The 21,281-nt window shown below is 36.1% G+C and overlaps 1 protein-coding gene across 3 annotated transcripts in view; it reads right to left on the minus strand.

Moving 5' to 3' along the window:
- Positions 1–21,281, minus strand: part of TNFRSF21 (TNF receptor superfamily member 21) — a 118,281-nt gene that overhangs the window by 72,280 nt on the left and 24,720 nt on the right. For all 3 annotated transcript variants that reach the window (XR_012478569.1, XM_074237144.1, XM_074237143.1), the window contains exons 2-3: positions 19,656–20,322; positions 16,415–16,918 (exon numbers count right to left, since the gene is read on the minus strand). Coding sequence is in view for 2 of the 3 variants with exons in the window: in XM_074237144.1 (XP_074093245.1) it covers positions 16,415–16,918; positions 19,656–20,322 (1,171 nt within the window). In the remaining variant the exon portion in view is untranslated. The remainder of the gene's footprint in view (positions 1–16,414; positions 16,919–19,655; positions 20,323–21,281) is intronic.

A 21,281-nucleotide genomic window follows, 5' to 3' on the forward strand; every position in this document is an offset into this window, starting at 1 on the left:
ATTACTTCATCTAGTCTAAGAAAACATTCTAGTTTCTCAGGAATGAGGAGTCAGGACTGTGGTTTCATTTTAGAAAATGTCATCAATAGTTCTAAAGACAAAGAGCACACATCTTTACATTTCACATTAAACATACATATTCAAATGTATATACACACACTATTGAACTAAGCAGGGCAATAATTAAGCAAAATAGAAATCAATACTGAAGAGCCAGCTAAGTGGTACAGAGTGAATTCAAATCCTGCCAGAGACTTACTAGTTGTGTGACCCTAAGTCAATAAATCTCTCTCAGCCTCAGTTTCCACATCTGGAAAATGAACTATCTTGCATGGCAGGTTGAATCAAATTCTATGACAAACCTTATTTGCCTTATAATAAATGTTAGATATCATCAACATTATCATGCCCATAGAAAACAAAGAGCATGAAATGGCAGGACTAGAAAGGACTTTCTAGTAATTTTTTAAAATTTACTTAGTATTGTCCTAGGTGTTGGGAATACAAAGATAAAAACAAAATGGCTCCTGCTTTCAAGGAGCTTAAATTCTACTGTGAAAACACACATATAAACCATCAATAAACACCAAGTATGTGAAAAGTGATTTCAAAGGGCAGGGAAAGAATTGGTAAAGTTGGACCTATGCAGGAGGTAGCACTGAAACTGTTCTAAAAGGCAGGGCTGAAGAAAGTTTATATTTCAGGCAAAAAGGCATGGAGATGGTAGATGGAATTATCCCCTTTAAGTAATACTAGCCTTTTTACATAGGTGGGGTAAATCAAGGCCCAGCATAAGTAATTCCTCTGGTAGGGACAAGAACTGAACAACAAGGGGAAAAAAAAGGCCTTAATTTCTAGACTTCAGGATCATGATTCAATTATAGTCTCACCCTGAAACCTCCCTTAGTGCTTGGCACCTCTTCAACTAGGAACATCCATTAAATTCTGCTAGATCTAATCCTAGAATAATATTCCCCGACCAAGCTACTTTCTTGCATTTGAGAGTTTCTCCTAGGACCTCCATTTTATGAAGAGGCTCAAGCTGTTTAATCTTCATGTCCATCCCTGCCCTGTTTCTGACTTTACAGACTTCAAAACCATGGTCACTGTGCTAGAGATGCCTCCATTTTTCCCCTTCTCCTTCCTTTTCATTGTTCTTTTGGGTGCTGTTTCTCCTCTTTAGAATACAACCTCCTTGAGAACAGGGCAAATCTTTCTGCTTCCATTTGTAAGCCCAGCACATAGTATAAGGGCTAGTAAAATTCATAGTAATCACATAATAAATGTTTGTTTAATTCTTTTCTTCCTTCCGCCTGACACTCAAGTTCTCCAGTCCATTGTAAAACTTGCATAATAAGATTTTAGAATTACAAATGATGTTTTTCTCTAGCAGAAGAAAATTTTCTGCTTTTGATGTTAATGATAACCTTTATATGGTTGGCAACCTTTCCTGAGCCTTCTACATTTAGAAGCTGCTTAAGCATGCAAGTGTCTGTAAGCTAAATCAGAACTGTCCATGAAGTTAACACACCTAAAGAAAAGTATTCCTGTGGGCTTAACCTCCATCCTGGGGGAACATTTAATACTATTATCAAAACATATACATTTATTGGATCTTATTTAGGTGCCAGTGACCAAGCATAAAGCTGAAAAGGCCCTTTATCAGAGAGGGTAATGTTCACCCTAATGAGCAATAATCAAAATGTTTTAAGGTTAAAGAGTATTTCAGCAAAAGTCAAGGCTAAATCTATTTGCTCAACTAGATTAGAAGGAATAGGCAACTAATTCAGTATACAATCCCTATAAATGTACAAGGGAAGTAGTTCCCATTCTGTCCACAGCAGAAGCACTCAATGACACAGCCTAATGATAATATGGATATATAGTCCCATATAGAGGGCTCAAGGTCCAGATTTTGCAAGACTTGAATCATGCTAGAGATTGAGCCTGTGTTCAAGGGCTTATGCAGGATGGTAGAGATATTGGAGTGATGTGCCATTTTTTTCTCCAGCTCATTTTACAGATTAGGAAACTGAGTCAAACAAGTTTCCCTTGCCTAGGGTTAAATAGCTATTAAGGATCTAAGGCCAGATTTGACCTCAGGTCTTCCTTACTCCAGTACCACCTTACTTCCTTACTCTTTACTTTGTCCTCCTGAGTATACAAGTCAGACTTTAGTGGAGTAAAGATATTACTCATCTTTTGAGTCGCCAACACAAATCCAAATTTTGGATAAAATCTTTCCCTTGAAACCACTTCACCTCCTCCATCTCCACCATTACTTCCATTCCCTCAAAATGTCATTAGAAAATAATTACTTGATTTTTTGACCTGAGCTCAAATAATTTAGCTCTATCCTCACAACATCTCTGTGAGAACATTAGGAACAAATACTGAGGAGAAAACTGCTAGGCTTTAAGAAAAAGGATAAATGTTCCCTATCTCATTTATGTATGTATGTATATATATGTATGTATGAATTTATTTATTTATTTGTTTGTTTATTTATTTATTCATTTGTCTTTAAAGAATCAAAGATATATGAATACATCCAAAGAGCAGGAAAGCATTCCTGTGACTACTCTCATGTTCCTCAGTAGAGATGCTGCTTTCCTCTACGAAAGTAACAGAAAGATATAATAGAGGCAGATAGCTTCATGATCAATCAAGGAAAGTTTGAGATCTACCCATTAGGTCAAGGTCTGCTCATTAGCAGCCTTTCAGTAATGTGAAGAAAATTTTGGTGGAACATATTACAGATAAAAGGAATGCTCAAATTATAAGAAATAAACTGCTGAATATATGCAGACAGCAGCTAGGTTTGTGCATTGAATAGAGTACTGGGTCTGGAGTAAGGAAGACCTGAAGTCATATCTGGCTTTAGATCCTTACTAGCTCTCTAATCCTAGGCAAGTGGTTTTGACCCAGTTTCCTCATCTGTAAAATGAGCTAGAGAAAGAAATGGCAAGTCACTCCAGTATCACTGTCAAGAAAACTACAGAATCACAGAGTCAGACACAACCATAACAACTGAGCAACTATTAACAATTAGAAATCAGAATGCCATTCAAAGGCAAAATAGGAGGCTATGGGAATGTAATATTAATAAGAATGAACTCTGGCCCAGGAGTCAGGAGACTTGAGTTGAATATTCTATCATGGCATTCCATCTTGCTTGCTTTGTATAAGCATACTATGACAAAAATATACTCTCTCCTCTTCTCTAAGCACTCAGAATCCTCACTCCCTTGTAGGAGTTCATGTGCTACCTCCAACAAGAAGTCTTTTGTACTTCTCCCTACTTGTCATTGCCTTCTCTGCTCTAATTATTTTGTATTTACTTATCTCATGCTAACTCCATAGAGTCAGAGACTTTTACAAGTTCACCTTTGTACTCCCAGCACTTTAGACAATCTGACATCTAGTAGATTTTTAATAAATTCTTGTTGAATTGAATGGAACCCTCACTCAGACTCTGAATAATTTTATAGCACTGGGCCTTTTCATTTCTCTTAGTCTCATTTTTCTCTTCTATAAAATGGGGATAATAAGGTTTGAAATTATCTCACAGTGCAATTTTGAAGAAAGATCTTCCCAGACTTTTTAAAGTTATATTAATATGGATAATTTTAAGAAGAATAGACAATTTCTTACAATTTCAAGTCCAAAATAATATATTATTTCTTCCTTCCTCCTCCTCTAGTCCCCTTTTTCTCATATTTCTCTCTTTCAATCCATCCATCCTACATGATCCTTCATTATCTTAGGGGAGAAAAAAAACAAGCATTTGGAAAACTGGTAAATGAAATCACTAACAAACCATTCCATTTAAATTTCATTATTATTTTTTGCTAACAATATCATGGATACAACTCAACTGGCATAATCCCTTAACACCTGAAAGCAAAGCATAAGACACTTCTATTGAGTACTAAGCATTTCACTGAATTTATTCAGAATTCCTTTGCATTCTTTATTTTATGCACTTAGAAATATTATGCTGAAAAAGTTTCCAGTTACCCAGGACCTTGGCATAAGAAGAGTTAAGAATGATTACTCTATAACTATATAAGAGCCAGGGGAGCAACAAGAAAGGCCTAAGTCTTGTCATGAAGACAAACTAAGGAACAATATCAACAGAAACATCCAGACTCAGTGGAAGAGAAAACAACATTTCTAATGAATTCTCATTATCAATAGCATAAGAATTGTTTTTTTTTAAAGTAGAAGGCCATGGGGGTTCTTTTATTATATTTTTATATGTATTGCATTTCCCTGTCATTCAACAATCTATTTAATAAACATTTATTAAGTGCCTATTGTGCATAAAATCCTCTCTCCTACACTGAATTTTCTTGGGGGGAAATATAGTTTAGATACAATAAATGCCAACAACCACCATTGCAACTACTAAGAGCTGGCCTGCAGTGAACCAGGGAACATTCTTCCAAGAGCATAAAATCCCAATTGATTCCATGTGTCTCTTAAAAAGAATTATCCTTTGTAATTTAGGAAAAAGTCTAATTCTCTACTAGACTTCAGTTTCTTCATCAATTAAATGAGGAAGCTAGATCTATGATCCAAGAAAATGTTTGCCATTCAGTCACCTTGCTAATTTCCAAATAAATTCATTTTTTATTATAAAAATATTTTCTTTATTTTCCAATTATATACAATAGTAGTTTCTACCAATCATTTTTTAGTAAGGTTTTGAATTTTACAATTTTCCCCTTCTCTTCCTTCCCTCCCCCCTCCCCCCACAGAAGGCAATCTAATAATCTTTACATTGTTTCCATGATATGCATTGATCAAAATTTGATATGTTGAGAGAAAAAAACACATATTTGAGGAAGAAATAAAATATTAGAGATAGCAAAATTATGTAGTACATAAGACAACTTTTTTTAAAAACTGAAGGTAATAATCTCATTGCGTATCAATGGTATTCTTCGTCACAGATACCCTAAAATTGTTCCTGATTAATGCATTGATGGAATGAATAAGTCCTTCTGGTTTTGCTCATCTTGCTCAGCATCAGTTCATGCAAGTTTTTCCAAGCTTCTCTGAAATCCCATACCTCCTGATTTCTAATAGAACAATAGTGTTCCATTACATCCATACATATATTACACTTTGTATAATCAATCCCCAACTGATGACATTCCCCCAATTTCCAATTCTTTGCCACCACAGAGTTGCAATAAAAAATTTTGAGCAAATGATGTCTTTACCCTTTTTTATGATCTTTTCAGGAATAGACCCAGTAGTGGCATTGTTAGATCAAAGGGTATGAACATTTTTATTGTCCTCTGGGCAATCAAATCAATTCATTTCAGCAAGATTCTGATTTGAGGGAAATTATAGCAAATTGGAATCACATTCCCAAGGATATTTGTAAGCTTTTTTTCTTCAACTTTTCATTTTTTTCTTTCTAGAATGCACTTAAGATCTTATTGTCTGTCATATAGGAATTTCCCTTAGCTAGAGTCAACTGGCCTTAGTCTAAGGCTCTAAGCAAATTCAGGTATATGAAAATTACATTAAGTTGATTATGTATAATTCACTACCATTGCTGTCACGTGGGACTAAGAAAGAGGATGTTCATGGTTCATTGCCTCAAAACAGCTATCCAACACAACAGATAAACACACTCCACATAAGGCAATATTTAATATTTTGGGGGGCTTAGTGGGGTGTTATTTTTGTTTGTTTTTAATCTCCAACACAGAATAATAGTCCTTATGGGAGGTATTAAGTGTATATCTAATTTGACTACCCAATGAAGTAAGCAACCCACCAATAAATGTTTATTAAGTACCTACTATGTAAAAATACTATGCTTTGTGCTGAGAACATAAATACAAAAATAGGATTATTACTGCTCTCAAGGAACTCATATTCTACTGCTCCTGCTACCTGCAAGAACCATATTTTCTTCTTCTTTCTTTTTTTGTAACTATTTAATGTTTATTTTAAACTTCAATAGAAAATGTAAAAAGAAAATAACAAATATTGCCACACATACAGCAAATCATAAGAGTATTCAATATAAAATAATAAATTTACATTACCAAAAGACTATAGCAACTACAACTGGAAAGTGTCTATAATAAATAGTATATAGTGTTTTCAAAGCTGCCCAGCTTTTTCTTTGCTTCTTTGTAGGTGCTGTACACTTCTAACTTGTATTTTCCCCCTCCCTACCACCTCTACCCTATTCTAAAGAAGGCTAAAATCAAGCACATGTGTCTATATATACATAGATATCTATAAGCATACACATGTATACACATAGATGTAAAACCCTATTATGTCATTTCCACTTGTCATCTATTTCTCTAAAGATGGATAGCATCTGTCTTCATAAATCTAGGTCTTTCTATGTTTTTTTTCCAAACCAATTAGTTTACCATTTCCTACCCCACAGCAATATTCCAAATCAATTATATTTCATCTATCTTTGAAAATTTTTCCAAATTTTCTTCATTCCTTCTAGTCTTAATTGGATTAGTTTTATTTATACACAGAAGTTTTGGTTTAAATTAATTAAAATTATCCATTTTATACTTCAACAATGCTCTCACAGATATTATTGAATCAGCTTCCTTTATCTTTTTTCCCCAGATTTCTTTGAAATTCCTGACCTTTTTTCTTCAAAATGAATTTTATTATTTTTCTAACCTTAACCATGATACAATTCTAGTGATTTAATTGGAATGGCATTAAATATATAGATTATTGAAATAAAATTGTCATTTTTAACATTGGATTTATCTACCCATGAACAATAACTGTTACTTTAATTATTTAGATCTGAACTTATTTGAATGTTTTATGTTTATGTTCATATAGCACCTGTGTCTGTTTTAACAGGTATCCTCTCAAGTACTTTATATTGCCTAACTATTTTAAATGCTCTAAAACAAAATTGAATAACATTGCTGAAACATAGTACAACTTCCCTATTTTTGTTTTTGATTAAATCTGTTATCTTTAATTTTATCTGAGACCATGGTTACCTTGGGGTTTTTTTAAACATAATAAATTCTACTCTTGACTTTTATTTTAACTTTGTGTATGTCTCTCATTTTTGTAACATTTCCTGAAAGCAACATATTGTTAAATTCAAGTTTTTAATTTGCTATCAGTTTCCATTTTATGGATAAATTCATCTCATTTACATTCTAAGCTATAATTAGTTGTTGTATAGTTTCCTCTTCCTATTTTTCTTCATCATTCTCATCCATTACTATCCCTCCTCATTCCCCTGCTTTACTTCTACCTGCAGCCTTGCTTTCCTTTTCCTTAACTTACTCATCCCACTAAGCTTAGATTCCCTCTCCCTATTTTCTCCCTATCCTATCCTTTTGTCCTCTTATTTCTTCTGAATTTATAACACTTTATGTATAATATACAGCATATATATATATATATATATGTATATACATAAATACATACACAAATATACCCACTTAACCTATTCCCAAGGAAAATATGGTTCTAGTACTATTCCCCCACACATATTAGCTTCTTCTGCATCTCAGGTCTTTTTTTTTTCTCCAAACTACTCATATAATGACAATCATAAAAATACTGATAATATATTTACATATAAGAAACAAATAATTTAACCTTATTAGGTCTTTTTAATGAATTTGATGCTTTCTTTTGATTCTCCTAGAAATACATATATGTATATATGTGTGTGCGTATGCATGACAAATTATATATACATACATATAAATAATTTTCTCTTAATTTCTGCTATTTTTGTCACAAATGCCTGTCTTTCAATTCATTAAATATTCATATTATAGTTCTATTGTTGTTTCCAATATTTTCTCCTTAACCTAGGACCTATGAAACTTGGCTAAAATATTCCTGTAGTGTTTCCTCCTCAGATTTCTTTCAGGTGATCAGTGAATTTTCTTTTTCAGCTTTGCTTTCTTTCTTGTTCTAGAATTTCAATGCAATTTTCCTTGATTATTTATTGTAATATTGCATCAAGATTTTTTGTCATAATTTTCGAGTACTTTGACTATTTTTATGTTACTTCTATTTGATATGTTCTCCAGATCAGTTGTTTTTCTGATGAGACATTTCACATTTTCTTCTGTTTTTTCATTTTGGTTTTATTATTTCCTGATGACTTAAAATGTTAGCAGTTTTCTTTTATTCAATTATAGTTTTCAAGGTATTATTTTCTTAAGTTTTTGATTCTGTTTCAAGTTAGTTATCTTTCTTTTCATAATTTTCTTGATTTTCTTGGATTGTTCTCATTTTTCCTAATTTTTTCTTGATCTCACTTATTTGATCTCACTTATTCTTCCAAGAACTCTTTTTGTGCTTGGGACCATTTGATGTTTCTTATTAAAAAGGGAGTAGCTTTTTTAGTTCCATTATCTTCTTCTTAATATGAACCCAGATCTTCTCTATTGCCATAGTGGCTGACTATGGTTGAGTTCTTTTTCCTTTGTTTACTCATTTTTATTACTTTTTTCATTTTATTTTTCATAGCTTTCAGTGTAATCAATTCTATTCCCAAGATATAAGAAATGATGTCCCAAGCATCAGGTCCTTCTTATCGTTATTTTCTAAAATCTGTTGTAGAGTTTAACTTTGGACTCTCTTCTCTACCCTTAAGCCACAGCTAGAACCCCTAGCCATGCTGTCCCCAAGTGCTCATGCTCCCTGCAATCCTTCTGGTGGCTACAAACTATTGTAGAGCTCTTGACCCTAAAAGTGAAACAAGGGACTATGCTTTCCTGCAAGTGTACACAAACAACACAGGGGTCCCCATCCCTCTGTGAATGCACTCATCAGGTGTGTGCTATCTCCTTCTCCATTGTAGCAGCATGTTCAGCTTTGTTCAAGCTATTCTTGGCATCCCTAAACAATGGAAGGTCCTTCAATCATCTCTTACTCAGAATTCAGACTCCCACATAGTTCTGAGAATTTCTAAGGATGTGACTGCTTCCCAGCCTCAGCTGCCCCCAGGGCTTGTTGTTAGTTGATTCTTCAGGGTTGGCCTGGAATTTTCTGCATTTCATCAGAGGCAAACCTCCACCCCTAGAGATCTGATATTTCCTGGGAGTCTTCTCAAGTTGTCTTAAGAGAACAGTTGCATTACCCTGACTTGTTTACTCCTGTTGCCTTATATTCCCTCTGAGATGATGTTCTGTCTTTTTTTGTGGAGGAAATTTAGAAAGACAAAAGTTTTTAACCTACTGGTGCCATTTTCCCAGAATTCTCTGGAGTCTTATTTTTGATAACAGCATTGATAAGTGATTTCCAAAACCCTTGTCACTCACTTTAGAAAAGTCAGGAAAAGGAAAAAACTGTGTGAGCTAGAGGAAAGCAAGACAGTGCAATGAATAGAGAGAGCTCTGGAGATAAATCTAGTCTCAGATACTTGCAAGATGTATGACCCTGGGAAAATTTATTTAAACCTATTTTGCCTCAGCTTCTTCATCTGTAAAATGAGGTGGAAAAGAAAATAGCAAATCACTCCAATATTTTTGCCAAGAAAGCCCCAAATAGGGTCATGAAGCATCAGACATGAGTGAAAAAATGACTCAACATCAAAAACAGGTATCTCTGGAGACTGTAAGCCAATCTATTCACCTTCTTGCAGTCTCTATTGACCTCATTACTTTTACTTTTGATTATCTTTTATAATTTGCAGATATCAATAGTTTATAAGCTAGCCTGCTTTGGATCAACATTAACAACAATGTTATCAGGACTTTGTCTTAGGAAGCTGATATAAAAATCTTTACAGCCCATTCCCCTTCTCCAATTTTAGATGAATTAAGCAAATTTGTATAGGAAAGAAAGAAAGAAATCTCTTTTGGATATCATTTAAATAATTTAAATCACGTGGCACAGTGGATAGAGCACCAGCCCTGGAGTCAAGAGGACCTGAGTTCAAATTTGACCTCAGACACTTAATAATTACCTAGCTGTGCAACCTTGGGCAAATCACTTAACCCCATTGCCTTGCAAAAACCAAAAGTAAACAAACAAACAGATAGATAAATAGATAAATAAATAAATAAGATAATTTAAATCATTCAACTTGGTACTAGCTTGACCTTGAACAAGTTATTAAACTCTTGGAGCCAGTTTTCTTCAATTGCAAAATAAAAGGGTTTGATCAGATGATTAAGGTCCCTTAAGAGTTCTAAACCTATAATTCTAAGTAGTTACTACACCTATGATTTGTATAGTCCTGTACTAGGATTGTCATAGAAAAACACTGTAAGATCTGGTCCTATCTTTTAAGCCAGAATATGCCACTCAGGCCAGATTAAAATATAATTTGGGAAATATATGACAAAGTAATAAAATACAATAAAATATTTAATAAGACATTATAAAACTAAGTCAATAATGTGGATGCAGGGAAGCTTTGTACAGTCATTATTCTTTGAGTTTGACAATACTTATGATCTAAACCAGTCTAATCCAACAAGCATATTTTTAGGAGATCAGATTTGCTTTTATTGGTTAAGGAAACCACTGCAGATCAGTACTAGCAATGGAATTTCCTGCAGTTCATTATATAATGAAAGTCACTGTGCAGCAATATATGATCAAATACCCCAAAACAAAGTAAATTCAACAAAGTGGTTATCAACATTCGAAGCTTGCTATTCAAGAAAATGTTATTATAACACATAATTCTATAAAAGGTAACTCTTTTCCTTCCCTATTTCCAGCTTGAACAGGGAGGTGCCAATTCTCCAACAGATGTCTTCACAAACCCAGGCCAATTGAATACAGTTTTCTACCTGACCTGCATAGTACTTGTATCAGTATACCCAGTCAATGTTCTAACCCAGGGAGTCATATAGCATAAAAGAAAAAAAGGAAAATGAGATTCACATTTAAGATATCCTTGGGAAATGAGATAGATTCCTATTTGCCATATTTTCCCCCCCAAATCAGAGTCTTATTGAAATGAATGTATTCCATGGCAAATTCATATTGAGAATTAGTAAGATGACACTATATGGCATCTAATTCACAGGTTCATCCCAGTTCTGAAACTTGAAGACCTAGGCTAGGAGACAGTGGACCTCAATTTCCTCATCAGTAAAATTAGATTTGATAAAAATTTCTGAGGTCCTTTATAACTCCACAGCTATCATCAGTGATCTCTGAGTCTTGAGGTATCTAAATCCAGAAATGATATAATAGAAAGGTACAACATGGGAAAGGTTTGGAATTGCCAGGCACCCCAGATATGTTGTTGCTCAACAGACTCTCTGAGTTCTCTATAGTACAAATGGTTTGATTTATCTCAAGACAAACACTTCTGTACATGGTGAGCACAATTTGCTGGCCTTAAAAACTTGTATATTTAGGGAAAAATGATAGGAAAAATATATTTCATTATCCTCTCAGGAGAGTTATCTGACTTTGATTCTTAACCAGAAATTCAAGAGACTTAAAAAAAAGTGATAATCTATAGCTCTATTCAAATTCAACAAAATAATCTCAGTACTTTCTCTCTCATTCTCTCTTTTCCTCATTTCTCTCCTAAGCTTCCCTAAAGTGTCTTCTAATACAAGACATTCAATAATCTTTTTTGAATCATCACATATAAATTGATTGGAAAATGTGCTGGAGAATTAGCTTTCTTGCTTTCCAGAGAAAATTTTCTCAGTTCTATGAATGAATATATGAATTAAATGAATGAATAAGGTGAATGAATGAGTACAGAAACCTTTATTATATGCTTAACATGTTCCTAGCAGAGCTAACCAATTTCCCTCTACTACATATGTAGCTAAATTCACCATTTTTTTGAAGTTGAAATGAGGGATTGGGGTTTTAAGCCTGAGAATTTCCTGCTCCTTACCTTCATCTCCTCAACCCAGTTATAAGGGAATGATTTCTGAATGACCAAGACAGAAGTCAATAAATGAGAAAGAGGGTGTAGTGCCAAGAGAGGTCATAAAATAACTTCCTCCTTACCTCTATGTTGAATTCATGCCTTTTTTCACACTGAAAGTAAAGACTGCTATGCTATTTCTACCTTTACACACAGTGGTAGTGGTAAGAGCCTTGGATTTATTTGTAATCACAAGACCTGGGTTCAAATTCCATGCTCAGACACCCAACAGCTTCCACTTTGAGGAAGTTATTAGATTTTTTTGAGGCTCAGCATTCTTATCAATGAAATCAGGAAAACATCATTTGAGCTACTTACTAAACAAACTGTTGTTAACGGCTCTTTCTTGTAAAGTTAAATGTGCTATAAAATACAAGTTATTATTTATGCCTTCCATTTTACATCTTCCTATTAAATGATCAGGATGTCATGAGTTCTTTTCCCCTTGTTTCTCCTTCTCATAACAAAGGTGGAGATTTGTCCAAGGCTACATAGCCAACAGGGGTCAGAAACTCTGTTCTATATTCAAATACAATATAGATATGAGTTCAAAACACGCCCATGTTTATATGCACATACAAAAATATGTGTGTATATATAAGCAATACATGTATTCTATCCATATATATTTATAATATCACTAGACCTGAAGTAAGGAAGACCAGTTCAAAACTACCCTAAGACACCTACCAGTTGTGTGACCTTGGCTAAATTCCTGCCTGCCTCAGTTTCTTCCTCTATAAATGGGAATGATAATAGTACTCACCAATGAGAATTATTTTGAGGATCAAAGGAGATAATAATTATAAAGCACTTAGCCTCCTCTCTGGCACCTAGAAAGTACTACATATGTATGTGTGTGTTAGCAAATCATTATTATTGTGATTATTATAATTGTGTACATTTCATTTGACTTTGTTTCTTTTCTATAGATTTCTTTAAAGTACTTATTCCTACTCTAGACCCCAAGCTCCCTGATAAATGCAAGAGCATTTATCCTGTAAGTCTCCCAAACCCATTTGTTAAATTTCAACAGATCTGAGGAGAATTTTCTTTTTTAAAAAATTTTCATTTATTTATTTAAGGCAATGGGGCTAAGTAACTTGCCCAAGGTCACACAGTTGAGCAATTATTAAGTGTCTGAGGCCAAATTTGAACTCAGGCACTCCTGACTCCAGGGCCAGTGCTCTATCCATTGCACCACCCAGCTGCCCCTAAGGAGAATTTTCAAAATTTTTTTTTAAATAGAATTTCAAGGGGGCAGCTAGGTGGTACAGTAGATAGATCACTGGCCTTGGAGTCAGGACCACCTGAGTTCAAATTCGACCTCAGACATTTAATAATTACCTAGCTGTGTTATAGACATTATAGTATATAGAACATTGTAACTAATGTTTTTTACTTCTAAGCTCCTTGAGGGCAGGACTTTTTTTTTGTATACCCAATGCTCATTACAGCAACTGGCAATAGTAAATCTTTAACAAATATTAATTGATATTTTAGTTGATTACCTCAATAGAGGATTAAAAATAAGGCAGTGAACATCAAAAGTTCTTGTACACTTTCTGCATTAAGTATGACATATGTGTGGGATTATTATTAGACTAAATTATTTTTTTAGTGCTAAACTAAGTTTAGCTTTAAAACTTAAGTCTATCTCCTTCAGGTATCTAACAACAACAGTTTGAAAGAACCTTGAAAGGGAGAAAGTTCAAGAGAACAGTAACAGGACCGGCTCTGTTAAACACAACTTCTAAAAGGCAATAGTGGTTCTAGAGTAACTCAAGTAACAAGATGACAGTACTGACAAATTCTAAAAGTCTTCAAAATTAACTTCCCCATGTAAACTCTAAGGGGTGGCAAGGACTTTAACTCCAGAAGTGAGCAGTAGGATAAAATGTGTGTGATTGGGGCTGTTGAAGGACAACTTAACTTGCCTTAAGTCAGGTCAGATTTCCAGGACAGAAATTTCCTGACTCAGGTATAAAGTCATCTGCTTTGCTGTAAGCCAGGAACCAATGTGCCTGGCATAGCCAATCTGTCTCTCAGCTCAGGTAAGAAACAATACAAGCAAAAGGGAACAAGATTCAGACCCATACCTCTCAACAGGCTAATCTTTCATCTTAAAGGGGGAAGTAGCCTGTGGAAGTCCTGGAACCCAGAAAGATAGCTAAGTTGTTTCCCTGACAAGAAAACTGGAATCTTCACATAGGAGGTAATGTGGTACAGCAAGTGAGTTTGGTTCCCTGCTAAGTTACTTTATAGCTGTGTGACCTTGGGCAAATCATTAAACTCTAGGCCTTAGTTTCCTCATATGTAAAATGAGACAGCCAAATGCGATGACTTTTAAGAACCCTGCCTTTTATAGACCCCAAAAGCTAAAGAAATGAGCAAAGTTCTACAAAGCTGAATATTCACAGGTTGTGAGATCTTATTCCAGGATCTTGAGTGTGAGTACATTCAAATGAGTTCTAGACTGGAGATGGTCAGGAGATCTAAGGCTTTGTGTCCTGGCTTTGCCACTAAAGCAGCATGAAACCTGAGACCAATCCATTAATGCTAGCTTACCTTTATATGCACTTTATTATTTTTTTGCACACATAACTACAAATCTATTATGTATAACTTGCTATTCCTTTTAAATATCTAATAAAGTTATGATGTAAACTATTTCCTCTTTTTTCTTCCCTCCCCCATGCCCTAGAGATGTCTACCCTTAGATACAAATGTGTGTGTGTGTGTGTGTGTGTGTGTGTGTGTGTGTGTGTGTAAAATTATTCTTCACATACTTCTATTTATCTGGATGTAGACAGTGTCTTTCTTCTTCAGCCCTTTATAGTTAATTTGGGTATTTATAATAGTCAAAATGACTCAAATTCATTCTTAAAACAATATTGCTATTACAGTTTACAAATCTTAAACTACAAGGCAGTAATTATAACAACGATCTAGTGCATGCCAAGAAACTGATAGAAAAATTAATGTAACAGAATATATATATATATATATATATATATATATATATATATATACATACATACATTTACAGCAGCAAATAAATATAATAATCTTGTATTTGACAAGTATAAAGACTGGAGTTTGGAATAAAAATCCATTATTTGGTAAAAATTGTTGGGAAAACAATAATATGGCAATATTATCTAAGCCAGTAATACAGCAGGAACTGGGCTTAGACCAATATCTCATACCATTTATATACACTTTAAAATTTGCAAGCACTTTCCATGTTTTCTCCTTTGAACCCCATAATAATCCTGAGGTAGGTACTACCTATTATTTTTACCTTATAGGTAAGTAAACTGAGGTTGACAGATTGGGTGACCTGTCCAAGGTTACATAGCTAAATGTGAGAACCAGTAATTAAATTGAAGCCTTATCTGATTCCAAGCCAACACTTTTATCTCCTAATGCCTCTTACCCTCTCTATCTGTGGCTCAGTTTCCTCAATTATGAAGTAAAGGGGATGGGCCCAAAGGTGCCCTCAGATCTGGATCTATTATTTTATGACTCCTAAAGACATTCAAGTTCTAACATTCTAGGATTCTTTTGCAGGTGAATGACTGGCACAACTGGAAGAGACCTTAGAGCTCACTTAATCTCACCTCAAGAGACCTGACCATGGTCATAAAAATAGTATATAAGCACATCAAGGATTTGAACTCAAGTCTTTGGACTTTCAAACTAGGTGTAGGATCCTCAATCAGATAAATACAAAAGGATAGGCTTTGCATATTTAAAAGTCTAACTAGACAAGGATATTTTCACTTCTGTTAAGGCATTTTTAGAAAGTAGAGAAGATAATGGATATGAGAGGCAAATAATTAATCTTAGCTTAAGAAATTCAAATTCAAAAGGCCCAAGTTTAATCAATTTCACACATACTAGGAATGGATACTAGGTCAACTGGTAATGAACCAATTTCCAATATAATCACCCTACCCTTATTCAGTTCAGAAAATTCACTGAGTAGGAATCTAAAGGTCAGTTCTATCATTAATTAACTGATTGGTCCAAGGATCATATAGTTGTCTAAAATTGAATATAACCAAAGTAGAATGGACTATTGTATAAGATAGTGAGTTCCCCATCACCCAAGGTCTTCAAGTTGTCCCTAGATGATCATGTGCTTTTGAGGAAATTCTTGCTCAGGTGTAAAATGGATTAGATGCTCTCTGAGAATTATTCCTACTCTGATTTTGTATTTATTGTAAAATAATTAATTTGGAATCGGTGAGATGATCTCTAAGGTCCTTTCCAGATCTACATTTCTATGACAGCCTCTGTTTTAATACAGTTAAGGAGATGTGTTTACCCTGCTTCAAGTTACTGAAAGAAACATTGATCTCATTTTCTGTAAAGCACAATTAGCCTTGAGTGCATATCTAAAGACATACTTAAAAGAATACAGTCATGGGCACCTCCATTTCCCTTTCTCCAAAGCCCTCTAGAACCTTTGGAGAGAGAAGCATCAAGAAAGAGATGAAGAGGACTCACCATGTCCATTGCAGTAGTAAACCCACTTCTCCCTGTTCTGTGTCGGAGTTAAGGATTTCTTCAGGCCAGCCTTCTCCACAATGGCACTGGGATCCTGCCGGGGTCCTTTCTTTAGAGTCCTCGAGCTCTTCCGAATGCTACACACTACAATCACCACAAGTACCAGCAGGAGGAAGAGGACAATCATCCAAGGCAAGTGCTCATTGATATCAAAATGTTTGTGCAGGTTCTGCCTGGGGGACCCCCTTTTGGGGGCTTTGATGGGTGTACTGGACCGCTCCCCTCCAGCAGCCTCCATTGGGGGATGCGGCTTTGGGACTGACTGGATATGTCGGTGGTGGTGACTTTGCTGGTGGTTCACAACCTGGAGGTTTGGGAAGGTCTTATTCACACCACCCCTCTCCTTGGCCAAGGTGGCATTTTTGGGGGCTGCCAATTCTTGGCTGCCACTGTGTACCTTTGGTCTGGCAGAAGCAGAAGAGTTGGATCCCGTCAAATTCATACCTGCAATAAAGGAAAGCAATTTGGCATATATATATACATATATATGTATATACATATACATATACATATATGTATACACACATACATGTTGATGTATTTACAGAGATGTCAAAATGAAAAGGAAAGGAAGAGAGTGGAAGGGAGACTAAGAAATAGACAGTCAAGAGAAGAGAGAAGGGGCGGCTAGGTGGCACAGTAGATAAAGCACCAGCCTTGGAGTCAGGAGTACCCGGGTTCAAATCCACCCTCAGACACTTAATAATTATCTAGCTGTGTGGCCTTGGGCAACTTAAACCCATTTGCTTTGGAAAAAACCTAAAAATGAGAGAGAGAGAGAGAGAGAGAGAGAGAGAGAGAGAGAGAGAGAGAGAGAAGAGAGAAAAAGGGAAATAGAGTAGGGGAGAAAAGCAGTGGGAAAGCAAGTGCTCTCCTCTCTCCTGCCGCCACCCAGCTTGGCCCAGATAGAAGGAAAAATGGTTGAATTTGAACCAAATATCTTATTAACTGAGCTTTGGGGAGAGGCAAGAAAAGACTACAATTAAATTATCAGGGTCAGGTAGGGGTGGTGATATGTGTGAGAAGGACAGAATAAGGAAGTAGTTTGATTGCCCCTCCATGCAGTCAAAGTTGGATTTACACAAAGTTGTAAAGGAGACACAGGAAGTTCTGGCCAGGACTTCAGTGATAGCAGAAGAACATAGAGTTAGAGCCCCAAAGGAACTCAAGAGGCCATTTAGTCCAACCACCTCATGTTTAAGGTAAAATAACCCAGCAAAATGAGACCCAGAGATATGAAATGACTTGCCCAAGGTCACTCAGGGAGTTAAATGGAAGAGCTGGGATTCAAACTTGAGCTCTCTGACTCCAAATTCTCTTTCTACTCTATGTCACCTCTCAGATCATTTGGATGAAATGTTTCAAAAATGTTACATGAATTACAACCCTGTCTCCAGCAATAAGGGGAATGGGCAAAACTGAAAAGGAAATGAGGTGCCCATCACCAAAGATCTTCAAATAGATACTAGATGGATGTCCCCTTGTCAAGGGCATTAAAAAAGGGATTCAGATTTCAAATCAGAATGAATATACAGGACTTGAGGTCCCTTCCAGCACCAATTCTACATAGGTACGTTTGAAATTTCATAAACAATTTTCCAGGCAGCTAGGTGGTGCATGGATAGAATGATGCATTGGAATCAGGAAAACTGTGTTCCTGAGTTCAAATCTGATCTCAAATTAATTTTAGGGTTAATCCAGGGTTAATCCCTGACAAATCACTTAAACCTGTTTGTCTCATCTGTAAAATGAGCTGGAAAAGGACAACCTACAACATCTCAGCTCAGGGATAAAAAGCAGAGCCAAATCTGTTTCCTAAGTAAGAAACTGAGGGCAGTTTTACCACAAGTGATATATATATATATATATTTTTAGAAGACTTCTAATCTGACTCTTTCCACTCTTTAAACCATTGCCTAAGATTCTTCTACAATAAATTTTTGACTTTAGGAAACTGTTCAAAGTCAAGATTTAGCTATGTTTTTCTCTTCCTATGGACTGTACCATCGCTGCTTGGCAGTACCCAAGAGTGGAAAGAGCTAGCTGGGACAGACTCTCTCCTGGTAGGTATAATATTTGGTGAGTTGAATTGATTGGATTTAAATAAAAACTAATGCTAGAGCATATTTGAAAAAGCTTGCTCAGTTTTATATATTTCTGAAGGGCTCCAGGATATCCATTTTACCTACTAGAATTTCTAAGATATCAAGGCACAATAACTCCAATGTAAAGCCACTTGTTAGAGGATGGATACTTGAGGAGTACGTTTAAAAAACAATTAAAATCATAAGTAGAAGGGAGACATAATATGTCTCCTCACATAAGACAAGTTAAGTTACTCCATGTTCATGAAATAAGATACATTGGTTTGCTTTATTGCCAAGTTTTCCAACTTTCCCATAACTTGCATGATTCACTTGCCTCTCATTTGCAGCCTGAGGTTACAAATCTCCTTTAGCCCTTGGTGTTCTCTTTTCTTCTCTCTCCCATAGTCCCCACATTTCTTAATACCTTAATCTTTGCTACAGTGATAGGATTTACAAAACTCCTTCTAGTTAATACCCTTAGAGAAATTTTTAAGTCTTCAAGGACTTGACAGAAAAAGAGTAAAATTCCTATGATTAGGTATATAGTTGAGGGTGACTGGGGTAGAGAAAAAAAGATGGAAAGTCAATAATAAGAGAGAATGTTGGATTTGAAGTCAGGAAGACCTGAGTTCAAATCCAGATTCTGACATATAATAGATAGCCCTAGGCAAGTCACTTTATTTGTATGTGTCTCAGTTTTCTCCTTTGCAAAATGAAGGGATTGAAATAGAATGACCTTCAAGGTGCCTTTCAGTTCTATATTGATGAGTGATCCTAAGTTCAATTTGCTCAACAGCTACAGTGAAAGATTTATTGGGTGATTTCCCTGAACGTTATAACCTAAATGGGTTCTAGGGACTTTTTAAAAACCTAGTTCACTCAGAACACAAGAGAAGCCAAATTTTATAATTTTGAAGAGTAGTTCTCTGCCCCTACATGGAAGTAAGAGTTTTAGGTACATACCAAGTACCTTCACTAGGAGGGCTAGTGAATTAGATAGAAACCACTTTAGGACCAGTCCAACTTTTCCCAGAATCCCTGGTGCCCAGACCCATCCTGCTAACTCACATTTAGCAAGGTCATGGCGCAGTTACCTTTGGGATTGTAAGTGGGAGAAGGAACTTCATGGTATTCCACCTGCTCAGGGCTGGCAAAGATGGCTGTGTCAGGGAAAGACGGAAGCGTGCCTGGGTAAGTCGGGAGCGGGCCACAGACGTTGTCTGTCTCCTTTGTCCCCAGCTTTACCACCATCAGGTTCTGGCTCAGGCAGTTGGTGTAAGTTTTGCATTTCCTCACACTAGAAGGCACATCAGAAAAGGTACCCGAAGGGCACTGCTTGCACCGCACGTCTTCAGTCTCCGTCCCTTTCTTCCGTACACCCCAACCCACGGGACAAACCGTGTGGGGAACACAGGTACCATTAGACTGAAATGTGCCAGATGGGCAAGTGCATTCCCGGTCAGTCAAGGCAGTACAGGGTAATTTCTCAACCATTGGCTGTTGGCAAGGTTGACTACAGTTATGGCATTTCTGGATGCCATTCTCGTGCCTGGTAAAAGTCCCAGGGGGGCAGCGGCTGCATACCCGCAGGGTAGTGTTGGTACAGTGCTCAGACACAAAGGTTCCAGCTGGACACTTGTCACAGGTAAGCCAGTGGCCAGTGGCAGAGTCAAAATGGAGATACGTGCCAAAGAGATTCATGGCATCCTGTTCAGAAGTCAGCTGCTTGGGCTGAGCAGGAGTGGTGGTAAGGAATATAAGCTGAAAGAAAAGGTGGGGAAGGAAGGAACAAAACCCAAGAAGGTGTTAGATAGCAACAGGAAAGACCAGAATAGAGGACTGATTCCCACCACCACTGAGTTTTTAAAGGACCAAAGATCTACAATAGGGTTGAAATGAATCAGTAAAGAGGCAAACACTTACTGAACATTCACCACATACAAGGCTCTGTAGGGAAGACACAGAGATGAGTAAGATATGGCCTCAAGAAACATCATCTCAGAGAGGAGGCCAGACATATGGCAAATGACTACAATACATAGGACATAATATTACTATGGGAGATGAACAAAGTGATCTGTGATCACAAAGAAAGGAAAGATGAGTTGGAGGAAAAGGAGAAAAACAGGGAATGCTTCAGGGAGAAGGAAGTGGTTGATTTGAGCACTGAAGGATGGAGAGGATTTCAAAAGGCAGCAACAGAGGCAAAAGGTATTCAAGGTAGAAGGAGCAGCATGAACAAAGGTAGGGGACAGTACACAAAAGTAAGGGGCATGCTCAGGGAAGAGCACATGGAGTGGAACAGTGGGAGTTACAATTGGACAGAAGGAGGATAGGGTCAGATCATGGAGGGACTTAAATGCTAAACTGAAGAAACAAGAAACCAATGTTGAGGGATGGGGAGAGAAGGAGAGAACCTCTTAACCTTTAGTTAATACTTTTATAGAACATAGATCAAAAAGATCATTTTACTGAATAAATTTTCACATTTTCCCCTTCAAGTTTAACACACCCAAAATTTGTGTACTTATTTGTATAAATCAGGATTGTTACTAACACTCATCAAATTGATATTATCTATTTTCTACATCTATTATCATTATGTGGATTGAGTCAATATAGGGTCAGTCTATCAGTCAACAAAACCTCAGCACTTTGGAATTAAGAAGGGATCTTAGATACACTGTAATCCAAATCTACTTTAGCAAATGGAGAACTTG

This window comes from Macrotis lagotis, chromosome 5 (assembly GCF_037893015.1).
Source record: "Macrotis lagotis isolate mMagLag1 chromosome 5, bilby.v1.9.chrom.fasta, whole genome shotgun sequence".
In the NCBI taxonomy this organism is placed as follows: Eukaryota; Metazoa; Chordata; class Mammalia; order Peramelemorphia; family Peramelidae; genus Macrotis; species Macrotis lagotis.